The sequence below is a fragment of the Hyposmocoma kahamanoa genome, unplaced genomic scaffold (genome assembly GCF_003589595.1).
Source record: "Hyposmocoma kahamanoa isolate Upper Pololo Valley unplaced genomic scaffold, ASM358959v1 202, whole genome shotgun sequence".
Taxonomy (NCBI): domain Eukaryota; kingdom Metazoa; phylum Arthropoda; class Insecta; order Lepidoptera; family Cosmopterigidae; genus Hyposmocoma; species Hyposmocoma kahamanoa.
In genome coordinates, this window is record NW_020653726.1 from 19838865 (window position 1) to 19858244 (window position 19380).

At 35.1% G+C, this 19380-nt stretch overlaps 1 protein-coding gene across 1 annotated transcript in view; it reads left to right on the forward strand.

Annotated features, from left to right (window-relative positions):
* LOC113226867 (ATP-binding cassette sub-family G member 4) overlaps positions 1-17571 on the forward strand; it is a 22130-nt gene extending 4559 nt beyond the window's left edge. The window contains exons 2-7 of the mRNA XM_026459654.1: positions 9600-9908; positions 10782-11356; positions 12693-12869; positions 14133-14537; positions 14956-15056; positions 15763-17571. Coding sequence (XP_026315439.1) covers positions 9600-9908; positions 10782-11356; positions 12693-12869; positions 14133-14537; positions 14956-15056; positions 15763-16263 — 2068 coding nt within the window. The 3' untranslated portion in view covers positions 16264-17571. The remainder of the gene's footprint in view (positions 1-9599; positions 9909-10781; positions 11357-12692; positions 12870-14132; positions 14538-14955; positions 15057-15762) is intronic.
* The last annotated feature ends 1809 nt before the right edge of the window (positions 17572-19380 follow it).

Sequence of the window (19380 nt, forward strand, 5' to 3'; positions counted from 1 at the left end):
CATACTTAATACAAATTTTCATGTAAAAAATATTTTTTTGACGAAAAAGAGGCAACTCCGCACAATATCCAGCTTGCAATTCTGTTGACTATTACTTACTACTAGAGATGCACATTACGATTCCATTTTTATGAAAGTGGATTAAGGTGTCGTACTTATCGAGTTTTTCTATAGATTCATTTCAAAGCGATTTTCAAGCAAATCGATTCAATAGAAAGCCGATATATGTAAGCAAGCAATAAACATTTCGTCATAATATCACTAATTTGAATAGTACTCCATGTACAAATAATTAGTTTTTGCCCTCTATTTCAGGCGTTAATTGCTTTTAACCCGATTAAAACACGGCAAGAAAACAATGCGTCGGGTTAAAACCCAGACGCTTGCCCATCTCTGTTTTGGTAAGTCAATGACATTTGTGACCATAAAGACTTGCAGAACTTAAATAAAATAAAGAGACACGTACCTATTTTTTCTTTATAAAAACTAGTTGCCAAAAGAAGACGTGGGTTGCTAATGCTTCTTTGTGAAAATTGTGTCCTTCAAGTATCACCTTTTGGTTATTTGGCATTAGACCTAAAAGGTGTTAATTGTAATATGCTCTACGTACTCAGTGTACCTAAGTCATGTTGGTTATTTACCAAATTCGACCCACATAAAGTCGCGGGCACTAGCTGGTGACTTTAAATTTTGTCCACAAATCATTGACCGAGAACAGTTACTCCTCACTTGAGAGGTTAACGGCTCCAATGCTTGTGGTGACATGAATCTAGACTTTAATGTCTATGTACGTTCAGTCTATGCTTAATGCTGGGGGCTTACCATAAGCTTTCCAAAAACAATCTTATTTCAATGTAAGTATATGCTTACTTTGCATATTGAAATATTACGCATTTTCGTACCATGACAAACCTATCAACCAAGTAATCTATTATTGCTAAAGTGACAGAAAGAACGAATGATTTCCCAATATTGTCTATTCCTTACTGAAAGTAGGAAAGAAACAACGCTATATGAACTGTATAATGCTATCTCTTTCTTTTTTGATGTTCCGAATCGTGTTATCGTAGTATAATGTTAAAGTACTTAATATTATTTACATTCAGAGAATTTTAACTGCCAAAAAAAGAAAAGTATGTAATAATGAAATCTATTAAATTTACGTTGTTTTCAATTATTATTCCGCATTTTCATGAAGAAAAATAAATAAAACAAGCTGAGTCTTGACAGTCACGTTGTAAATTCGGAACCATAGTCTAGTGTCAACAGTTAGTTTCGCCAAGGAGCATATAAATGGCGCTGTCATAATTTTACAAAATAAACATCGCGTATTTTTATTTTACGAGAAATTATTTCCTATGTGCTATTAAAAAAAATTAACAAAATATTGAAGAGATATATGTAAATAAAATAAGTTCAACTTAACTTTTAATCATTATAAATCAATATTAAGACAATAAAACTGAAAATAATATTGTTTCCGTTGCATCCGTGTAACTATTTTAAGATTGCTAAATTTGACTCAAGAACAATATTACTTTAATGTCAAAGTCGCGTCATAGTACGAACTGAGTGAATGAATAGTCATAAAGCTGCCAATTAAACATCATAGTTTTAACATTACAAATAAGCTTACTTTAAACGCGTTATGGTACGAAAAGTCAATGTAAGGTTAAAGTAATATTGTTTTAAGAGGTTGTGGTAGGCCACCTGACCCCCTAGCCTTCTTTCGCAACAGAAAAATGGAAAGGAGTTCCAGTATTTTGGTTAAAATTTGTATTTATTTAGGGTTATTAACACGGAAGAAAGAAAAACAAACTTTTATTACTATCATTTGAAACACTACGATAACTTGATAAAGATTGGTCGTAATTTCAAATTTAAAAAGAAATAACATTATTCTGGATTGTTAACAACTTAAACACTCTGTTTGCATATCATTGAAACTTCAATATCATATTCAATACTTGTTACTGCAAATTACGACGTTTTGATTTTATATTGAAATTTCAATCAATGTGCTGCCATCTAGCGGTGTACATAGCTGAAAGATGATGAATACGGATGCTTACTAAGTTCTGCAAAAAAGAAGCGACCAATATGGTCGCTTCTTGCGGTGTAAGATTTACTTTCGTTTCCAAATAAATTTAAAAAATAAAGGCATTTTTCTACGATTTTCGAGGTTTCGCGTGAGATGATTGACACGACAATAACGTACGGACAACGGCGCATCAGACTACACATTTTTGTTCGAAAATCGCCTCCAGTGCAACGGAACAAGATACGTCAATGTGTAGCTTGATGTGCTGGCGTGTGTACAAATCTAAAATGGCGGACTGAGCTCAAGTTTCGGAACTCCGCACGCTGTTGGCACACGTGCCACACAAACTAAGCACTTCTACTGTATTTATTATTCGGTGGTTATTGAAGATCAAATTGGCTTCAATGGTTTCTTAAAACGTCATTCGCTAATAATGTAATAAGGAAATAATATCAAAATAAAGTTTTCGACTCACAGGTTAAAGGTTAAGTTGGTTTAACATATTCCTTCACAGTGATCTACTCAGAACTAAATAGTCGGTTAGGTGTCAGGTATCTTAGGGCATAGACTTTTATTTCTAAGTTACGTGCATTGGTGAATGTCTACTGCAGCGTTAGCAACCTCTCAATTAATTGTGATAAAATCTGCATAAAAGGTATAGAATTAATGGAAAACATCTGAAGTCCTCTAGTTAAAGACAGCGTACAGCTTTTTTTTACAATACCAAGTAACGGAACGAACAAGTCGTGCGCCTGCTGGTAAGCGACACGCCTGTCCATAGCAGTTGCAGTGCCACTCAGAGCTTTACATAGCAAAGATTAACTATAACTGCCTCCGTGGCCGAACGGTTACCATGCCGGATTGCCATGCAGAGGTCCCAGGTTCGGTTCCCGGTTCGGGAAATATTTGTATGGCCTACATTTATTTCTCTCGTGAGTTTGGGTGCAATTTGTGGTTGTCTACGTGTGTGTCCATGGCACCCGCGACACAGGGTATCCCTAGTGCGGGGCTATGTTGAGTGTACGTTATTTGAGGGGCCCTGTCACCGCGCCCGTCACCTTGAGACGTAAGTTGGCAAGTTCCTTGTGCCTATAATTTCACCAGCATCCTTATCTTTAAAGACCGGAATGCTCGCATTACTGCTTGGCGGCTGAGCAAGGTAAGGTGGCAGTAACTACTTTCCTGGACGATTATTACTGCTTATTTTATGTGATTAGCTATAGAAATTCCCAGGGGTGTCTCACAAGTGCAGCATTTTGATACCTACTAAATGACGGGACGAACAAGTCGTGCCCCTAGTGGTAAGCGACACGCCTGTCTATAGGAGTAAGGATATATATATACGGAGAAATCAGATTCGTTCGATTGTTATTAGAGATATTTGAATGAAAATTTTCTCTCTCGTGTTTTGTAATAAGTATTTCAGAGGACTATGAGCTTATTTTACAGTAGGAGAGTATGTTTTATTTCTAAAAAGTATTATGTTTAAATATCGTGCAATGAGTTTATAGGCGCAGCGCTCTGCGTTTACCATGAGCGTTTCAAAACCTACGCAAGCACGATACCATTTCGCCTTAAAAAGGTAATTGAAAATACCTGCCCCATCCTACCTATAACGTGTCTTATTTAGCATAACCCCATTTACTGATGATTTAGTAATTTCAAGATACCAATTGTGTTCTGTCTATTTGGAGTAAATACACCGTTCTATTAAAATATTACGCCTCTCGTGACTCAGAACTAAAATATCTTGTCTGAAATGAATGATTGGCGCACAAAATTTTTCTGAACCAAAATTTTCTGTAACTACAGATTACGTTCAGGATATTTTGTATCAATTTGGCTAAAGCATATTATAGGACAGAACCTAGACGCCTAGGCCATTGAAGAACTTTGAACAATCTCTAACGCGCAGGTTTTCCTAGTGAACGTTAAAGCGATCAATTTAAATAATCACTTGCTAGGACTGAAGCATAAAGGCGTTATTAACATTTTTATTTAGCTGTTTTAATACTTGTAGCAGTAAGAGCTTCTTGTGAAAGAGTTCATTTCGGCAAATACTCTTCCTATTTCTGCCGCCAACCAGTAACGTGAGCATTAGCGCGTTCCGGTTTTGAAGGGTAAAGATGATGGTGATATTACAGCCACAACGAATTTGAAAAAAGCCATGGTGGCCTAATGGTTTGATCTAACGCCTCTCAAGCAGAAGCCGTGGGTTCGAATCTGGGCTCGTAGCTCTGAGTTTCTCAGAATTGATGTGCATATTATGTGTATATGAAACCTGTACGTTGAAGAAGGTTCACAACCATGTCAAATCCCCAATCTGCATTAATCTCCCCTGAGAGGAGACCTAAGCCCAGTGAACGTATAAATGGGTTGTTGATGACGATGATAGGATTTGATGACCTTAGCGTCCCCTCAGGCATTTGCGATTTCAGGCGCACGACTTGTTGGTCCCGTCACCTGATATCATAAAAACATCGAGTGTATAACCAGAAATAGAGACGAAATAAGGGTCTACATTCCTGGTGAGTTATCAGTGATACATCACTTATAAATATCAACTCTCGTTTGCACTGAAATTACAAATTAGAAAGCTGAAATAGTACAGCGCCAACAACTGACCTGTGTGTACGTTTCCGTATATTATAAAAATATTCTGTATTTATTGTAATAAAGATAATATCTCTAACAATGCCGTGCTGTTCCATTCGGTGGTGTGGGGAAAAACAGCAAAACATCTAATTACAAAATAGACGGAATCAAATTTCATCGTAATTAAATATGTAATTTTGCAATTTTCGTCCATTATATAATAATATTACATAATTTAAAGTGAAACAATTGACGACACCTATTAACGACACCCGTCAATTGTTTCGACTTCGGGCTGGCCAATCGGAGCGCAGTTGTCACAGTAATGATATAGCAGAATAGTTTTCAAACAAATTAAATGACATTTCGTCTCTATTTCTCGTTATATACTCGATGCATAAAAAGAACTTCAACCTCAATACAAACAACAATTCTGTACAACGTTTTGCACCGATGTTATAGCAGTAATGATACGTAAAGTTCTTTTATAACCTGGTCAAAAACTTCATTCAAAAGATTCATTGTCTCCTAAAAACCTATCTAAATTCTATTCAGTTCCTTTGCCCTGTTGTTCAATTTTGAACCAGTGGATTATAAAAGGATTTTCCGCTTACGCGCTGTGTTGTGTTCTTCTATTTTTGTGCGTTCCTATACGATACGAATAGCATTCAAGGACACCGTGAGCTGGAATTTAGATCTTGTGTTGTGTTCGGAAAGGTTTACGTTTGTATAAATTTAGATTGTAGGTATTCTTAATATTGGGCAATCGCGATAAATAACTATTGTCACTTGTTATATAAAACTTTGTCTAAGAAATGAGACTCCAGTGACTATTATAAATTATTGTAATACCCTTTTCTCACACGTGCTCGGAAATGTTTGCATTTCTTTCAAAAAACGAACATGGAAAGTTTGTCATTTATGGATCGTGCGACTTAAAATCCATTACTGTCCACTTCTATAAACTTTTAAATGTAGTAAAGAGGCAAAAGAAAAACTTCAGTGTTCATAGTTGTGAGAATTAAAAATACTTACCTGTACCGCTTGCTTGAAAAAAGAAATTGGCGGTAACATTTAAACTAAAGTGTATTCTTTTGTTTTTTCGACTTTTTTGTATTTTGGTCGCGAAAATAAGTGCTAGTGAGAAGAGCGATAACGAAAATACAGTAATAGATACACATTCAAATACCTCATCTGAAGTTGAGCAGACTACAATTGATGTGCCTGGAAAAACAATAACATTTTCTTTTGGCAATTATCCTAACACGTCAAATATTACTTTTAATACTAATTTATATTTTCCTTTCTTTAGTCTTTTATTAACACATCCTCACATTGTTTGAGAAATATACTAAACATGCCTCGGCGGGGACGGGGATTACTTGACTCGTATCAGTGCAAGGCCTCGCTGGCGCTCGTCCTTGTAACTCATACTCGTCCAGCAATTCCCTCACTTCCCCGCGTCTGCAATAATGTACTATTTACTTACCTATATCTATTATTGCGTTTCGGTTTAGTAAGGGTGCTGGTGAAATTACAGGCAAATGAGATTTCGGGACGGGAGCACTGGCAGTGCCCCTCAGAACTTTGTGATTTTTTAAGATTTATGCTCTAACTGGTACTGCAATTGTTACGGACAGACGTGTTGCTTATCTATCACCAAGGGTACGTTGTTCATCCCGTCACTTAATAAAAGAATACTATAAATTGAAACGAAACAAAAATCCGTTCTTTCTTTTTGTCTTTTTCCGCAAAATGGCGGCGCCTGTCACCGTCCTTTTTTCGAAATTAAACTCTTTATTTTTGTTTTTTCAAAGAAACCAATGTTTCGATGCGTTTCGGACTCCTTTTATATTCTTATGTTAATAAAACTTAATTCTTAATTAAACACTTTAAAAGTAATTTTCAAACAAAATACATTAAATTAAGGTCGTCATTCGCCATCAGTTGATTGTCCATTTGTCAGTTCATCAACATTGTTAGTAAGGGTGAGGCCGGACTAGCATAATTTTGTGAGTCGTGAATCGCGTTTTTTGAGTTGCGCAATTTACATTCGACTGAAATTCAGTTGAAGCGCCACACGAATGTATTTTATTCCATTGCTTTTAAACGTTTGTCCGGGATGTTTGTATCATATAGTCCAAAGGATTCATCAAAAATAGTGGGCATTTATGAAACATTAGAAGACAATGTTTGGGTACATCCACTCAATATGACAAGATTAAAGTGTTTCATATACTATATGCAAGTTTATGTGTAAGGTACTTCTACGTGCTACCAAATGGTTCTCTCACCCCTCGCTCCACTTGCACACACACGTCACATAGTGCGACCGAAGTTTGGTCGTAACAACTCACAAGATAACGCTGCGCTCGCCTGGCCTCACCCTAAGGGTGCCTGTGTATGGGTTACCTATCAGAAATCCGAAATGATATTTTTCAGAAATAACGTTAGCTCGAATTTTCATAACCTCGTAATTTTGAGAACAAAACCAAGTAATTTTGTGAGGAAAATATTTTTTCTTTTAAACTTAACTTGACCTAACCGAATCGTGTCTGCGATAACCATCCAACATATTCTGAAAGAACAACGGTTTCGTTATAATTCAGTTTTCGGTGTAATGAAAATTCTAACAAACGTTATTTCGGAAAAAATAAATTCCAGTTTGTGATAGGTTGTGTATGCAAAGTCGTCGCGTAATTGTCGTACGTCATCGCGACACAATGAAGAACAAATAAACTCAAGCGACCACAGTCTTATTGTGTTTATATATTGAAGCTATAATGCGATCCATGACCAATGATCAATGACCAACCCGCCTGACCACCAGTTAATTTTCTTGTTGTGGTCGTAATAGAGCAACAGAAATAAATTTTCCAATTAGTTTCTCATAGGTGTAATTGGTTATATTGTAAAACGGAATACTTTCAACACCATAAGTCGAGTCACTAGAAAAGAAGCGGGAAAAAAATTGTTTTGTTAGTCAAAGTGTATTAGGTATTAAATATTAAATAGCTGTCTTACAAAATTTATACTATGCATCGAAGGATATTGTATAAGAATGTGCTAAAGTATTACACGATAGGATGTACTTTATCCGATCATATAAAATCCTGAAATCAGGCTACAATAAAAGCTTAAAACGAATTACTTAAGAATAACATATCTAATCTTGTACATAATTTTTATAAATAATTTTTAGATATTTCTCTTTAAGTACTACAGAGAACCTGCTAAATTTTGGTTTTCAACTGAAGCCTCGTAAGTCGCCATCGGGCGCTTGTCGACATAGGATCTGTATCAAATTTTCCCTGCATGTTCTTATTTTATTCATATTAATTTACAGACCTAGATTTTTGGCTCGCATTGAAATACCTTGAGTGTACTGGAGACATAGACATATTGAATTTGACCTGCTTTCAAAACGATAGAATACATGATCATAATTCTAGTGACGAATCATCATATATTTCAGTTTTTTCACTCCTAAAGAGCAATGTTGATAATAAACATTAATTCGTTAGCACTAGAAAGTAAAGACGGAATGCCAATGACTGTATGAGTCAGTCTAACTGTTCTTTCGATGCCGTAAACATTACACATGCCACGTAGTTCACATAACAAACGTGCTTCTGGAAACATTCTAAAAATGTTGAACCCGGAAGTTCATTCAAGTGTGATTTTTTTCTTAGAATTTGTTAGCAACTGATCTCTTTGTTGACTCTTGTTCGGCATTTTGGTACAATGTGTCACACACGTACTGAAAACTCTATAGTGTTAATATTCTTTGTTCGAAAGTTGAACGTTTGCATTTTGAAAATTATATTCTTTTGAAATTTAGCTTTATAAGATTCCCAATAAAGTCAATACACATTGGAATATGTTTGTATGCATACTGTTTTTTGCCGAACCTCGCCTATATTGTATAAAAGCAGGCTTTAGTAATATTCCCTAACTGTATTAGATATTCTACAGTTGTGTAATCCCAAACGGCCCTTGGGCGATCTGCCAACGTGGTGTATTTGTCTGAAATTGGTTTAACTAAATCAGTGTATATGATTTCATTTTGTATGAATTGAGTAGAAATTTACATTTGGACTGGGCGTTTCGATATTGATGTTCATTCATCATCAGTCATGGTAGTGCCATTTCTCATCTTTGTTATTTCAACCGGAATGTTTCAATTGTCAGGTTAGTTTTGTTTTCGGTTAAGTTATGTATTGTCGCCATTTTGGAAATGGAAAAATTTATACATTGTTCCCGTGTCTTCCTTCGACTTGAAAGACGATCGTGAGTGATAATTGTCTTCGTTTTAGCTTTTGTTACAGGTCATCAAATTCATCTAAATATTCTTTATACGTAACCTTTTAAATATATGTTTCGTAAGAGACATTTATTCTATTAACCGCCAGTCGTGTATTCAATATACCTTTACAATATTTTTATCTTTTGCATTCGCGATCATAAAATCTAGAAATATGATTCTCACATTGTAATTCATCAATTCAAACTCATACTTTGGTTTTATCTTCTGCAATATTTACTAAGTGATTGAATAAAGACAATTCATTTCACCCACTCCACTCGAAAACCTTTAATTATTGAATTAATTATACTTACTCCAATTTTACTTTATATTTTGCTGTGAATGAAGATTATTATTTTTATTCATTCCTTTTGTTTATAACGTGTTATTCCATTACAATACAGGTACTTTATATGTATTATTTATTATGTCAGTATTTTAACACATCATTTTTAGACAAAGTTCGGCAGTATATAATACCGCGTGGTGTCATCTACTATTTTGATCTATTCATTTACTTTACAATTTCTTCTACAATATACTTAAAATCGTGAAAGATTACCGTTTTAATCCTGGATTAAAAATGTTTCCAACTTACCTTAAAGCTTTATCTGATTTTACGTAGCCAATGATTGATTTCATTTTTTTCTTTTCCAGGGGCTCCCAAATGAACCTATGCAATGGAGGTGCCGGTACCGCTGCAATGACAGGTCTGGTGCCTAAAATCCCAAATGATCTTGGAGACCAAAAGAAGCCCATGGCCGCTCTCACACATCTTCCAAAGAGACCTCCAGTCGACATAGAGTTTACAGACCTCTCTTATTCAGTGAGTGAAGGAAGAAAGAGAGGATACAAAGCTTTGTTGAAATGTATCAACGGAACGTTCAGGTCGGGAGAACTGACGGCGATTATGGGGCCTTCAGGAGCAGGCAAGAGTACACTCATGAATATTTTAGCGGGTTACAAGTAAGTACATTTTATTTATTCACATAGCGGTTCTTGTTGGGATTCAGTGCGGGTTGTTGGAGATTAGTTCCAAAAATGTGTCCTACGTGACGTCCGTGACTTTGAAACAGTAATACTCTAATTCGGCTTCAGTTATACACCTTAACAAACTCTTTTAACCAATACTGCTTAAGTGTAAGTTAATAACGATAATTACATGTCGAGAGAAACAAAAATAGATAAATAATTACATGGTACTTGGTGCAACGGGCTGGATTCCGCAACTCAACGTCCAGGCGCCTAATTTGCCTGTGGTAGATATATATTACAACAATATTATGTTCGATGTACTGGCTAGGAATACTTTGTGAAAATTGAGACCGGTTTTGTGAAAGGCTTCATTTTACATCCGTGACTAAGGGTCGTATTCCAGAACTCTACTCAATACTTAAGTCAGGACTTGAGTATTGCAGTGAGCACTGAAAATCATACTCAAGTCCTTGCCATTAGGGTCGTATTTCCAGTGATTGAAATCATACTCAAGTCTGCTCAAATCCTGACTTGAGCATTGAGTAGAGTTCTAGAATGCGACCCTCAGTATTTTACAATTATTTGACGAATACTAAATAATTTATTATGGAATCCATTAAACTTGTCTCATCGAAAGACGGACAGATGTCCTCATTAATTTCGGATATTACATCATCATTTTTTGGCGATTGCTTGTTTAGGTTGAAGAACTTCTAATTATTCATAATATTAGTTGGTTGTAAAATGCACTCAAATAGTTGGCTTTAAAAACCAATAAAATGTTTATTAGCCTGTGTACTATTCACATTTGGAACGTAGCCAACCTAAAAACACGGTTAAAAATTCATTCCACTTTGATTTCAGGACGTCCAATGTCAGCGGGTCAATACTCATTAATGGAAAGGAGAGGAATCTTCGAAGGTTTAGGAAGCTGTCGTGTTATATTATGCAAGATGATTGTTTACTACCCCATCTAACTGTAAGGGAGGCGATGTTTGTATCAGCTAACTTGAAACTTGGTAAAGACATGACGCAAGCAGCGAAGAAGATTGTTATTGAAGAGATATTGGAAATGTTAGGTCTTGTAGAAGCAAGTGATACGAGAACGATCAATTTATCAGGTGGCCAGAAGAAACGCTTGTCCATAGCTTTAGAATTAGTGAACAACCCGCCTGTAATGTTCTTCGATGAACCTACTTCAGGGTTGGACAGTTCTTCGTGTTTCCAGTGTATATCATTGCTCAAATCGTTGGCAAGAGGAGGGAGAACAATCATTTGTACCATCCATCAACCGTCCGCAAGGCTTTTTGAGATGTTCGACTTCTTGTACACTTTGGCGGACGGGCAATGTATATATCAAGGAAAAGTCATCGGATTAGTGCCATTTTTGTCGTCGATGGGATTAAATTGCCCTAGTTATCACAATCCTGCTGATTATGGTGAGTATTTTAAAGTGTAAAGCCTATTTTATTAGTTACCAACATAGTGTTCCATACATTTTATTCCTAGTACTTCTAAAGCACTCTAAAACAAAAATGTAGCCCACTGAACATCCTAAAACACTTAAAAAATTTAAATTCAAATAAATAATTGGTACTATTCATGTTCAATTTGTACCGAAATATTCTATTAAAATGCGTACTCTAACCATCAATTTATTTTAATGTAAGTGTGATTGGTCCAAAGTTCTAGCGACCATGATTGATATCCATAAGCGATATCGCTTACTCATATTCATTTCCGTTCATTGTAATGATTCTGTGCTCTAAAAACCAAATAACAACTGGGTATTGTCAACGTTTATATCGGCGTGGACCTTTTAAAAGAAGATAATGGAATTGAAATACGAGTAGACACTGACCCAAAAAACACAAGTAATATTTTCCTTTTCGTTTACTAAGATTTTCTTTCTCTTTGACAACATTACAACTGAAGTAGTGTCTTGTGCAGTGTAAACTAGTAGTGTAGTAGTGTACTAATTTGTACTGATCACGTTTGTAAGGATACATTTGTATTGTTTGGTCCCGTGACCTCGAAATATTATTATGGTGTTCTGTATTAACATCGGCACAACAGTAAAATTAGTTATCTCATTCTATGTCCAACTGGTGAAATAATTTTTGTTTAAATAATAAAATAAGTATAATATGTAGTTAGGTCCTGTTTGGTAAGTTTACCAAAAAGCAGTCAATCGATGTGTTTTTTGTGATATAAAAAATGTTTTTCTTTACAATTAACATCTACATTCATATTTGATTTAAAAATAGACAACCATCTCATCGCAACGATACAAAAAATACAAGCAATATACATGTTACCTTGGATGATATTTTCCTCTATTCATGACCCTGACTTTTTTAAAAACTATTATGGACTAGATGGCCTTTTTGACTGACTGACTTTTTTTAAAACTATTATGGACTAGATGGCCTTTTTTTTAGTAAAGAAAGATTAATTTTTATTATTGTAGTTACTAACTTATAATCCGGGACAAAAATTCTACACCCCTGCGATAATAGCTGAAAACGATTTGCGTAATTTCCTCTATTGATATCAAATATTATGAAAAAAATACCCAGATGCTGATAAATTCCTATATAACATTTTACGTTGTAGTACATTATACCCAACAATATGCTTTAGGGACTGGTGAAAATTTTTGAGCTTTGACCTACATTCATATTTCCGATGTTTTGGTTAAAGCAAGCTAGTGCTTTAACAATAATCTTGAGTCTTAACGTGACCTACTAAACCAGTATTTCCTTTTATTTCCAGTAATGGAAGTAGCGACTGGCGAACATGGGGACTGGGTCCACAAATTGGTAATGGCAGTTAACAAAGGCAACTATGGCCGGGGTCAGTCCAGCTCCTCGTCTACATCTTCGCAGAACTACATGTACAACAACTATGGCAAGAACAACCAGAAGAATGAGACCCTTGAAATTGTGATAGGTGAGTGGTTAATTATACATAATGTTGGGCTTGTTATATAGGTACCTAGTGGTTTTTGTCTGGTATTTTGGATGTAGTGAAATACCGTAAAAACAGTTGTTATAAATAGTTAACTCAGGAGGACTGTTAATCTCCATACTACAGAGCGTAACTCTAAAAAAAGGTCAAAAATCTATCTTATGTCCAGATGGCGCTGATCAATAGCGTGGAAGTAGTTTATATAATGTAAATGGCCTAATAAAATTAGTATGAAATTTCAGAAGTTATTTTTCTGGTACTCGTTCTCACAAATATAAACGTCAGAGTCGACACGCCAAGAAACAGAAGTTAATTGGCGAAGAAGTCAATTGATGGCAAACTAATTTATGAAATAACGCTTCCTACTATGAGTAGATGGCGCTAATCCTAAACAATGTAAAAGAATATCCGGCAATATCCATTAAAATTTGCACTAAGCGCCATCTAGTTGATTTGTTGGTTATCACTAGAAATTAGAGAAGCTTTGATTAATTGCAGCTTGTCAATGTATAACAGTTACAAATTAGTTACAAAAACAGCTATTTGGTACTCGTCGCGACCTCTGGTGTCCCACTAAAAAAAATCGAAATAATCTTTATTTCATAGTAAGCATTATTACACTTGAAATCGTTACATTGGTTAAACTCTACCGCTCATTCGTAAGGCAGATTCCCCCGAGAAGAATGAGCAAGAAACTCTAGGGGTTGCTCTGTGTAAATAACTTTTGTACACATCCAACATTTACAATATACATTTTTTGTTTTCAAACATCAGAGATCGAGAATACCTCTATGAGCTAAACGGGTTACTACCACAGATTTTTGTCATCCTAGTACGCAGAAGTTGTGTAATAAACTACAAAATAAAACTAAAATTTGTAGTAAAATAACCTTTAGTATAAAGTTTTTGTTTCACTATAGTTTTAAACCTCGTAAATTTTTATTTTGTATATCAACCGGATTCTTGTTTTAGAAGCGTATACATTGCCTTGTGAAGACGACTATCAAGAACAGCTAGTTTTGTTTTTATTCCTCGTGTTAATGTCTGTCATTATTTTTCATAAAGAAATTACTATTCCTCTTAACATAAATGTACTGTGACGCTAGTGTAACAATGTTAGTTTCCTTAAACTTATCTCTTAAAGATACTATAAACACCTGACTACGCTGTCTTATATCGCGATTAGCAGTATTGTTCATGATTACACCAAAAACGACTATGTATCTTCTTATATCTTTGTTCCAGACAAACCAACCTGTACTGTGATAGACATATCAGAATCGACTCTCAACCCAGAAAAACAGAACGCACTAGCATTACCTAATCCAACAAATCTAGCACCAGTGACCTGTACAACATCTCTCCTAGATTCGAGTGAAAGCGTCACAAAGAAGCCTATCAAAACTGGATTTCCTACATCGGGATGGAAACAGTTCTGGATACTTCTAAAGAGAACCTTCAGAAGTATTCTCCGAGATCAAACACTAACGCATTTGAGACTGTGTTCCCACACAATTGTTGGGTTATTGATTGGTTTCCTCTATTATGATATTGGGTCTGACGCAGCTAAAGTTATGAGCAATGCTGGTTGCATTTTCTTCACTGTGATGTTCACTATGTTCACGGCTATGATGCCCACAATTCTAACATGTAAGTATTCAGATAATTTTGTTAGATTGTTCCAAATTATTATTTGCTTTTAAATTTTTTACAAGTTATTTGTATTTGAAAAGACAAAAATTTTACGTTTGAAAAAATCTGTCATTTTTTTTATAACATCAAGTGACGGTACGAACAAGTCATGCGCCTGATGGTAAGCTACACGCCTGTCCATAACAATTGTAGTACCACTCAGAGCTTTAAACCTCAAAGATCTGAGGGGCACTGCGACTGCGCCACTGACAAGCCCTTTTGTGCCTGTAATTTCACCAGCACCCTTACCCTTCAAAACCGGAATACAGTAATGCTGACTTTACTGCTTGGCTTTATCTAACTAACGCCTTATGAAGAAGTTTAACCCCTTCTAATTTGGGAAGTATTCCATCTGAAATAACCAAAATTGTTTCAGTCCCTACTGAGATGAGTGTATTCGTACGAGAGCATCTAAACTACTGGTATTCGCTGAAGGCGTTCTACTTCGCTAAAACTATCGCAGATCTGCCGTTTCAGGTAAGTTTAATTCGAAATGCTTTAATACAACAGCGTATACAAATATTTTGGAATGTTTAAGGCATAAGCGGAGTAGTGGTTTTTAGTAATTTCTTTCTTCTTTTCTTTTAGTATTATGTATCTTTTTGATTCATATTATATCATTGACCGACAACTCAAGAGAACTGCTAACTTCCATACTACAGATTGTATCTCTGAAAAAGGTCGAAATTCCGTCTTACATCTAGATTGTGCTGATCAAGTAGCCAGAAAGTGGATATCAATTAATTCTTCTTTAATATGAAATAATTAGAAGTCTTGTAATATTATTCAAATATTGATCATAAGCTAAAATAATTTTCTGAACTTTCACAAATATGCCTGTCAATAGATGGCATTGTACGTTATAAACTAATTTATAAATTAACGCTTCCTAATATGAGTAGATGGCGCTAATCCTAAACAATGTAAAAGAATATACGGTAGTACCATTAAAATTTGCAATAAGCGCCATCTAGTTGCTGTGTTTGTTATCACTAGAAATTAGAGTAGCTTTGATAAATTGCAGCTTGTCAATGTATAATAGTTACAAATTGGTTATAAAGCTATTTGGTACTCGTCGAAACATCTGGTGTACTTGTTTACTTGGTCATGTATCGCGATTAGCAGTTATATCGAGGTTTTTGGTCCACGATTGTATACATTTTAATCTTCTTTTATTTTACAGGTTATTTTCAGCGGAGTGTACGTCCTAATAGTCTACTTCATGACCGGGCAGCCAATGCAAACAGATCGAGTTCTCATGTTCACCAGTATCAACATCCTCACCGCTCTTGTCGCCCAGTCTTTAGGCCTTCTCATCGGAGCTGGTATGAAGATCGAAACTGGTGTTTATCTCGGACCAGTCACTACAATACCCGTTGTGCTATTCTCTGGATTCTTTGTTAACTTCAACGCTATACCAAGTTATCTCCGATGGCTCACTTACTTCAGCTATGTGAGATATGGATTTGAGGGAGCTATGCTAGCCGTTTATGGGTACGGAAGAGAAAAACTGAATTGTTCTGAAGCGTATTGCCACTTTCGGATCCCATCAAAGTTCCTGGGTGAAATGACGATGGAGCACGCGAATTTCTGGGTGGATTTCGGTGCTCTATGCGCATTCTTCGTTTTCATTAGAATAGTATCGTATTTAGTGCTTAGGTTCAAGTTGAAGATGATGCAGTAGATGTTAGCACAAAGGCAGCTTTGTTGATTCCAGTTACGGTCTGATAACTAAGTGTTGATAAAGAGATTCGATATTAAACAGAAACTAATATCACGTATTCTGTGTACACTAGAATTTCTAGTACTTTCGAAATATTTCAATGCACTTAAACTCCCTACTACGATTATAGAAGGAACGCTTTGTGTACGCAATTTCTCGACGCAAGATAAAGACGTTAGTGGAAATTAAAACATTTCAGACGGCGCTCAAAACGATACGAATGTAGTTTGGATTCTTATCCTAACTATAAAAGAAACTACAAAAGAAGAAGTAATTTCATAAATTATGGAGACATTAAAAGATTAACATCTTAATAGCTTAAACGTGGATATAAACGTAGTGAATAAACATAATTGATATCTGGAAAATTCGGAAACCACGAGTATATCCCGACGCCGTTGCTGTTATTTTGTCAAAGTCGTTGGCAATGTTTATAAAATTTCGTATTTAATTCTCATAAATACATCATCATACAATGACTTAAAAACGCGGCTACGGTTCGGAAATATTCGTAATTTCCGAGCTTTCCCGATGTATGATTGTTCATTCAATATATCAGTACATCCAGTGTTCATGACAAAAATGACCCTATAAGAATAAGTAATTTTAAGAGAATTTTTGTAGCTTAAATTGTGACACCTGTAGAAGGAGATTATACAACGAAGAAAAATATATATTAATAATAAACACTGTAGAGCAGGCGGAAAAGGAATATTTATTGCGGTAGCTTCGAACCGCAAAATACAATAAAACGACGGGTAAAGAGTCAGGCCAATAGCCGTCGCGCCAATAGCAATAGCAGTCTTATACTAATTGTAACAAAATACTTCGCTTGCGTATTTTGGAATATAGGTAATGCCATCTATTGGTGGCGCTCCATACTAAATTTGTAATAGTGACATCACAACACCAAATTTTAATTTTATCGAATCGAGCATTTAATATCGACATCGTTAAAATGTAAATGACTTCGAAACATGTATTTAAATCGCATATTAAATACGAATAGCATAATATGATTTCGACTTATTAATGAACTCTATGTCAGACGAAGACAATGCAACATAAATTTCATTCGAAAAGTAAAGTTTGATGAATAAATTAAACTATTTATTATAATGTAGCATTTAAGAAATATATTTATTTTAATGTGAGTGTTGTCAAGAGATATTTATTAATGCAAAAATAATTTAGTTAGTTGTTAAACTAAATTTGGAATTGGAGTTTCAAAATAATTTAATTAATTGGCAGACTAAAAAAACTGAAGAGCTCAACTTCAAATTAATAAAAATATTTATTGACAAAAATAATATAATTATTATAATTTTGGTCTTTTTATCAACACTGTGTTAATAACTTTATAATAAAATAGGTTTCGAAATATTTAGCTTTATAGGCGGCAAGATATTTAAATAAAATTAGAGTTACCGTAGACAAAATTTTGAAAAGCTCAGTTCTCTTTTTATTTTTCTTCCTTACCAAGATATGTTATAATCAAGTAACTTTCTTTACTTATCCTTAACTAAATAAATATTCCATTATACCACTTAGCCAATCCTGGTATTTGCTCTTATAAAAAAAAAAAACAGCAATAAACCAACAAGTACACTTTGGTTTCACTGTAACAAGTTAATCTGTACCACGGATGCAAAAGAAGGCACAAATACACGCCTTATACAAACTTTGTTTCCAAAATTGGTTTACAGGAAACCGAGTCCTTCTTCACACACTCTTGGGTACACTCTTGGGCCACTAAAGTGTATGGAATTCACCTTTACTATGAACATTTAATTTTCATTACGCCTACGGTAAATCTGATGCAAAATACATTGTTTATACATACCCATAGGGGCTAGGGTTAAGGTTTTATAGAAGATTGGGCCCATGACTTAAAGTTAAGTTTCTTAAACTTATTGGTAAATAAGTTTTATTTACACTTTAAAATCACATAGGGTGAAACTTTAATTAACCGAGTTATTGTTAGGAGTGTTTTCTAGAGACTACTAGACAGCTAAGATACAATTTTTGTTTACCAAAAATTTACTTTTTAATGTTAAATAATCAACATAGCTACAACACGTGCGCGAATTTCCTAGCGACTTGGAAATAGTTTATTTAAAATCTATTTCTAAAACCATACATACAATCGTATTTTAGCGTAATTCGGTTCAATAATTTTTCACCCTGTATAATCCTAAATCTTAATTTTAAAAAGGTACTCAGGTAGATATTCTTAGGCGTTAGATTCAATTTTATCTTTCATTATGCTAATTATTTTTGGTAAATCTCTATGTTTATCCTATATACCAGTATTTAATTAAATAAACGACTGTGATTTTTATAATTTCATTTGTTTTATTTTGTTGATTATATTTGTATAATTACTGAAAAATGGGTTTTTATTATTTATCTATAACATCATATTATCTGCGAAGCAGTGTTCTTTTCAAAATATTGAAATACGTACAAAACTTTGAAATGAACGTCGGACCAAAATTAGGTCAGTACGTTCTAAAATAGCATTTTACAACAGGCTACATACATATTATATGAGTCAACAATCGTGCCTGTCTCCGACTGGATAGGCTGCGAGTCTGCACTTCCACCGGTTAAGGTAACGGGTGGGCCAGAAAGGCGTACGATTTTAAAAACACTCTTGCGTTTGAACGATATGAGAGGAGGCCGCGCGGGTGGTGGGGTTGAGAAGCTCGGTTCTCGGAAATTTAGTTGCGATGGATCACTTCACCGGAGCGCCACGTGCATTCTGCTTTAAACATTATTACAAAAATGGCGATTCGTGCGCTATTGTTCGGCGTTTATTTCGGCGTGAGTTTGGATTACATGACCTAAATCAGTGTCCGAAGGAAAGTGTGATTAGATCGTGGGTCAGAAAGTTCGAAGCTACTGGTTCGACTCTCAAATAGAAGCCTGCGGGACGCCCAAGGTCAACAAGAACGGTAGACACAATTGAACAAGTTAGAGCTTCAGTTCTACGTAATCCTAGTCTATCGACTCGCAAGCGATCAGCTGAACTTGCGGTATCCAGAACATCTTTGCGTCGCATTTTGTTGAAAGATC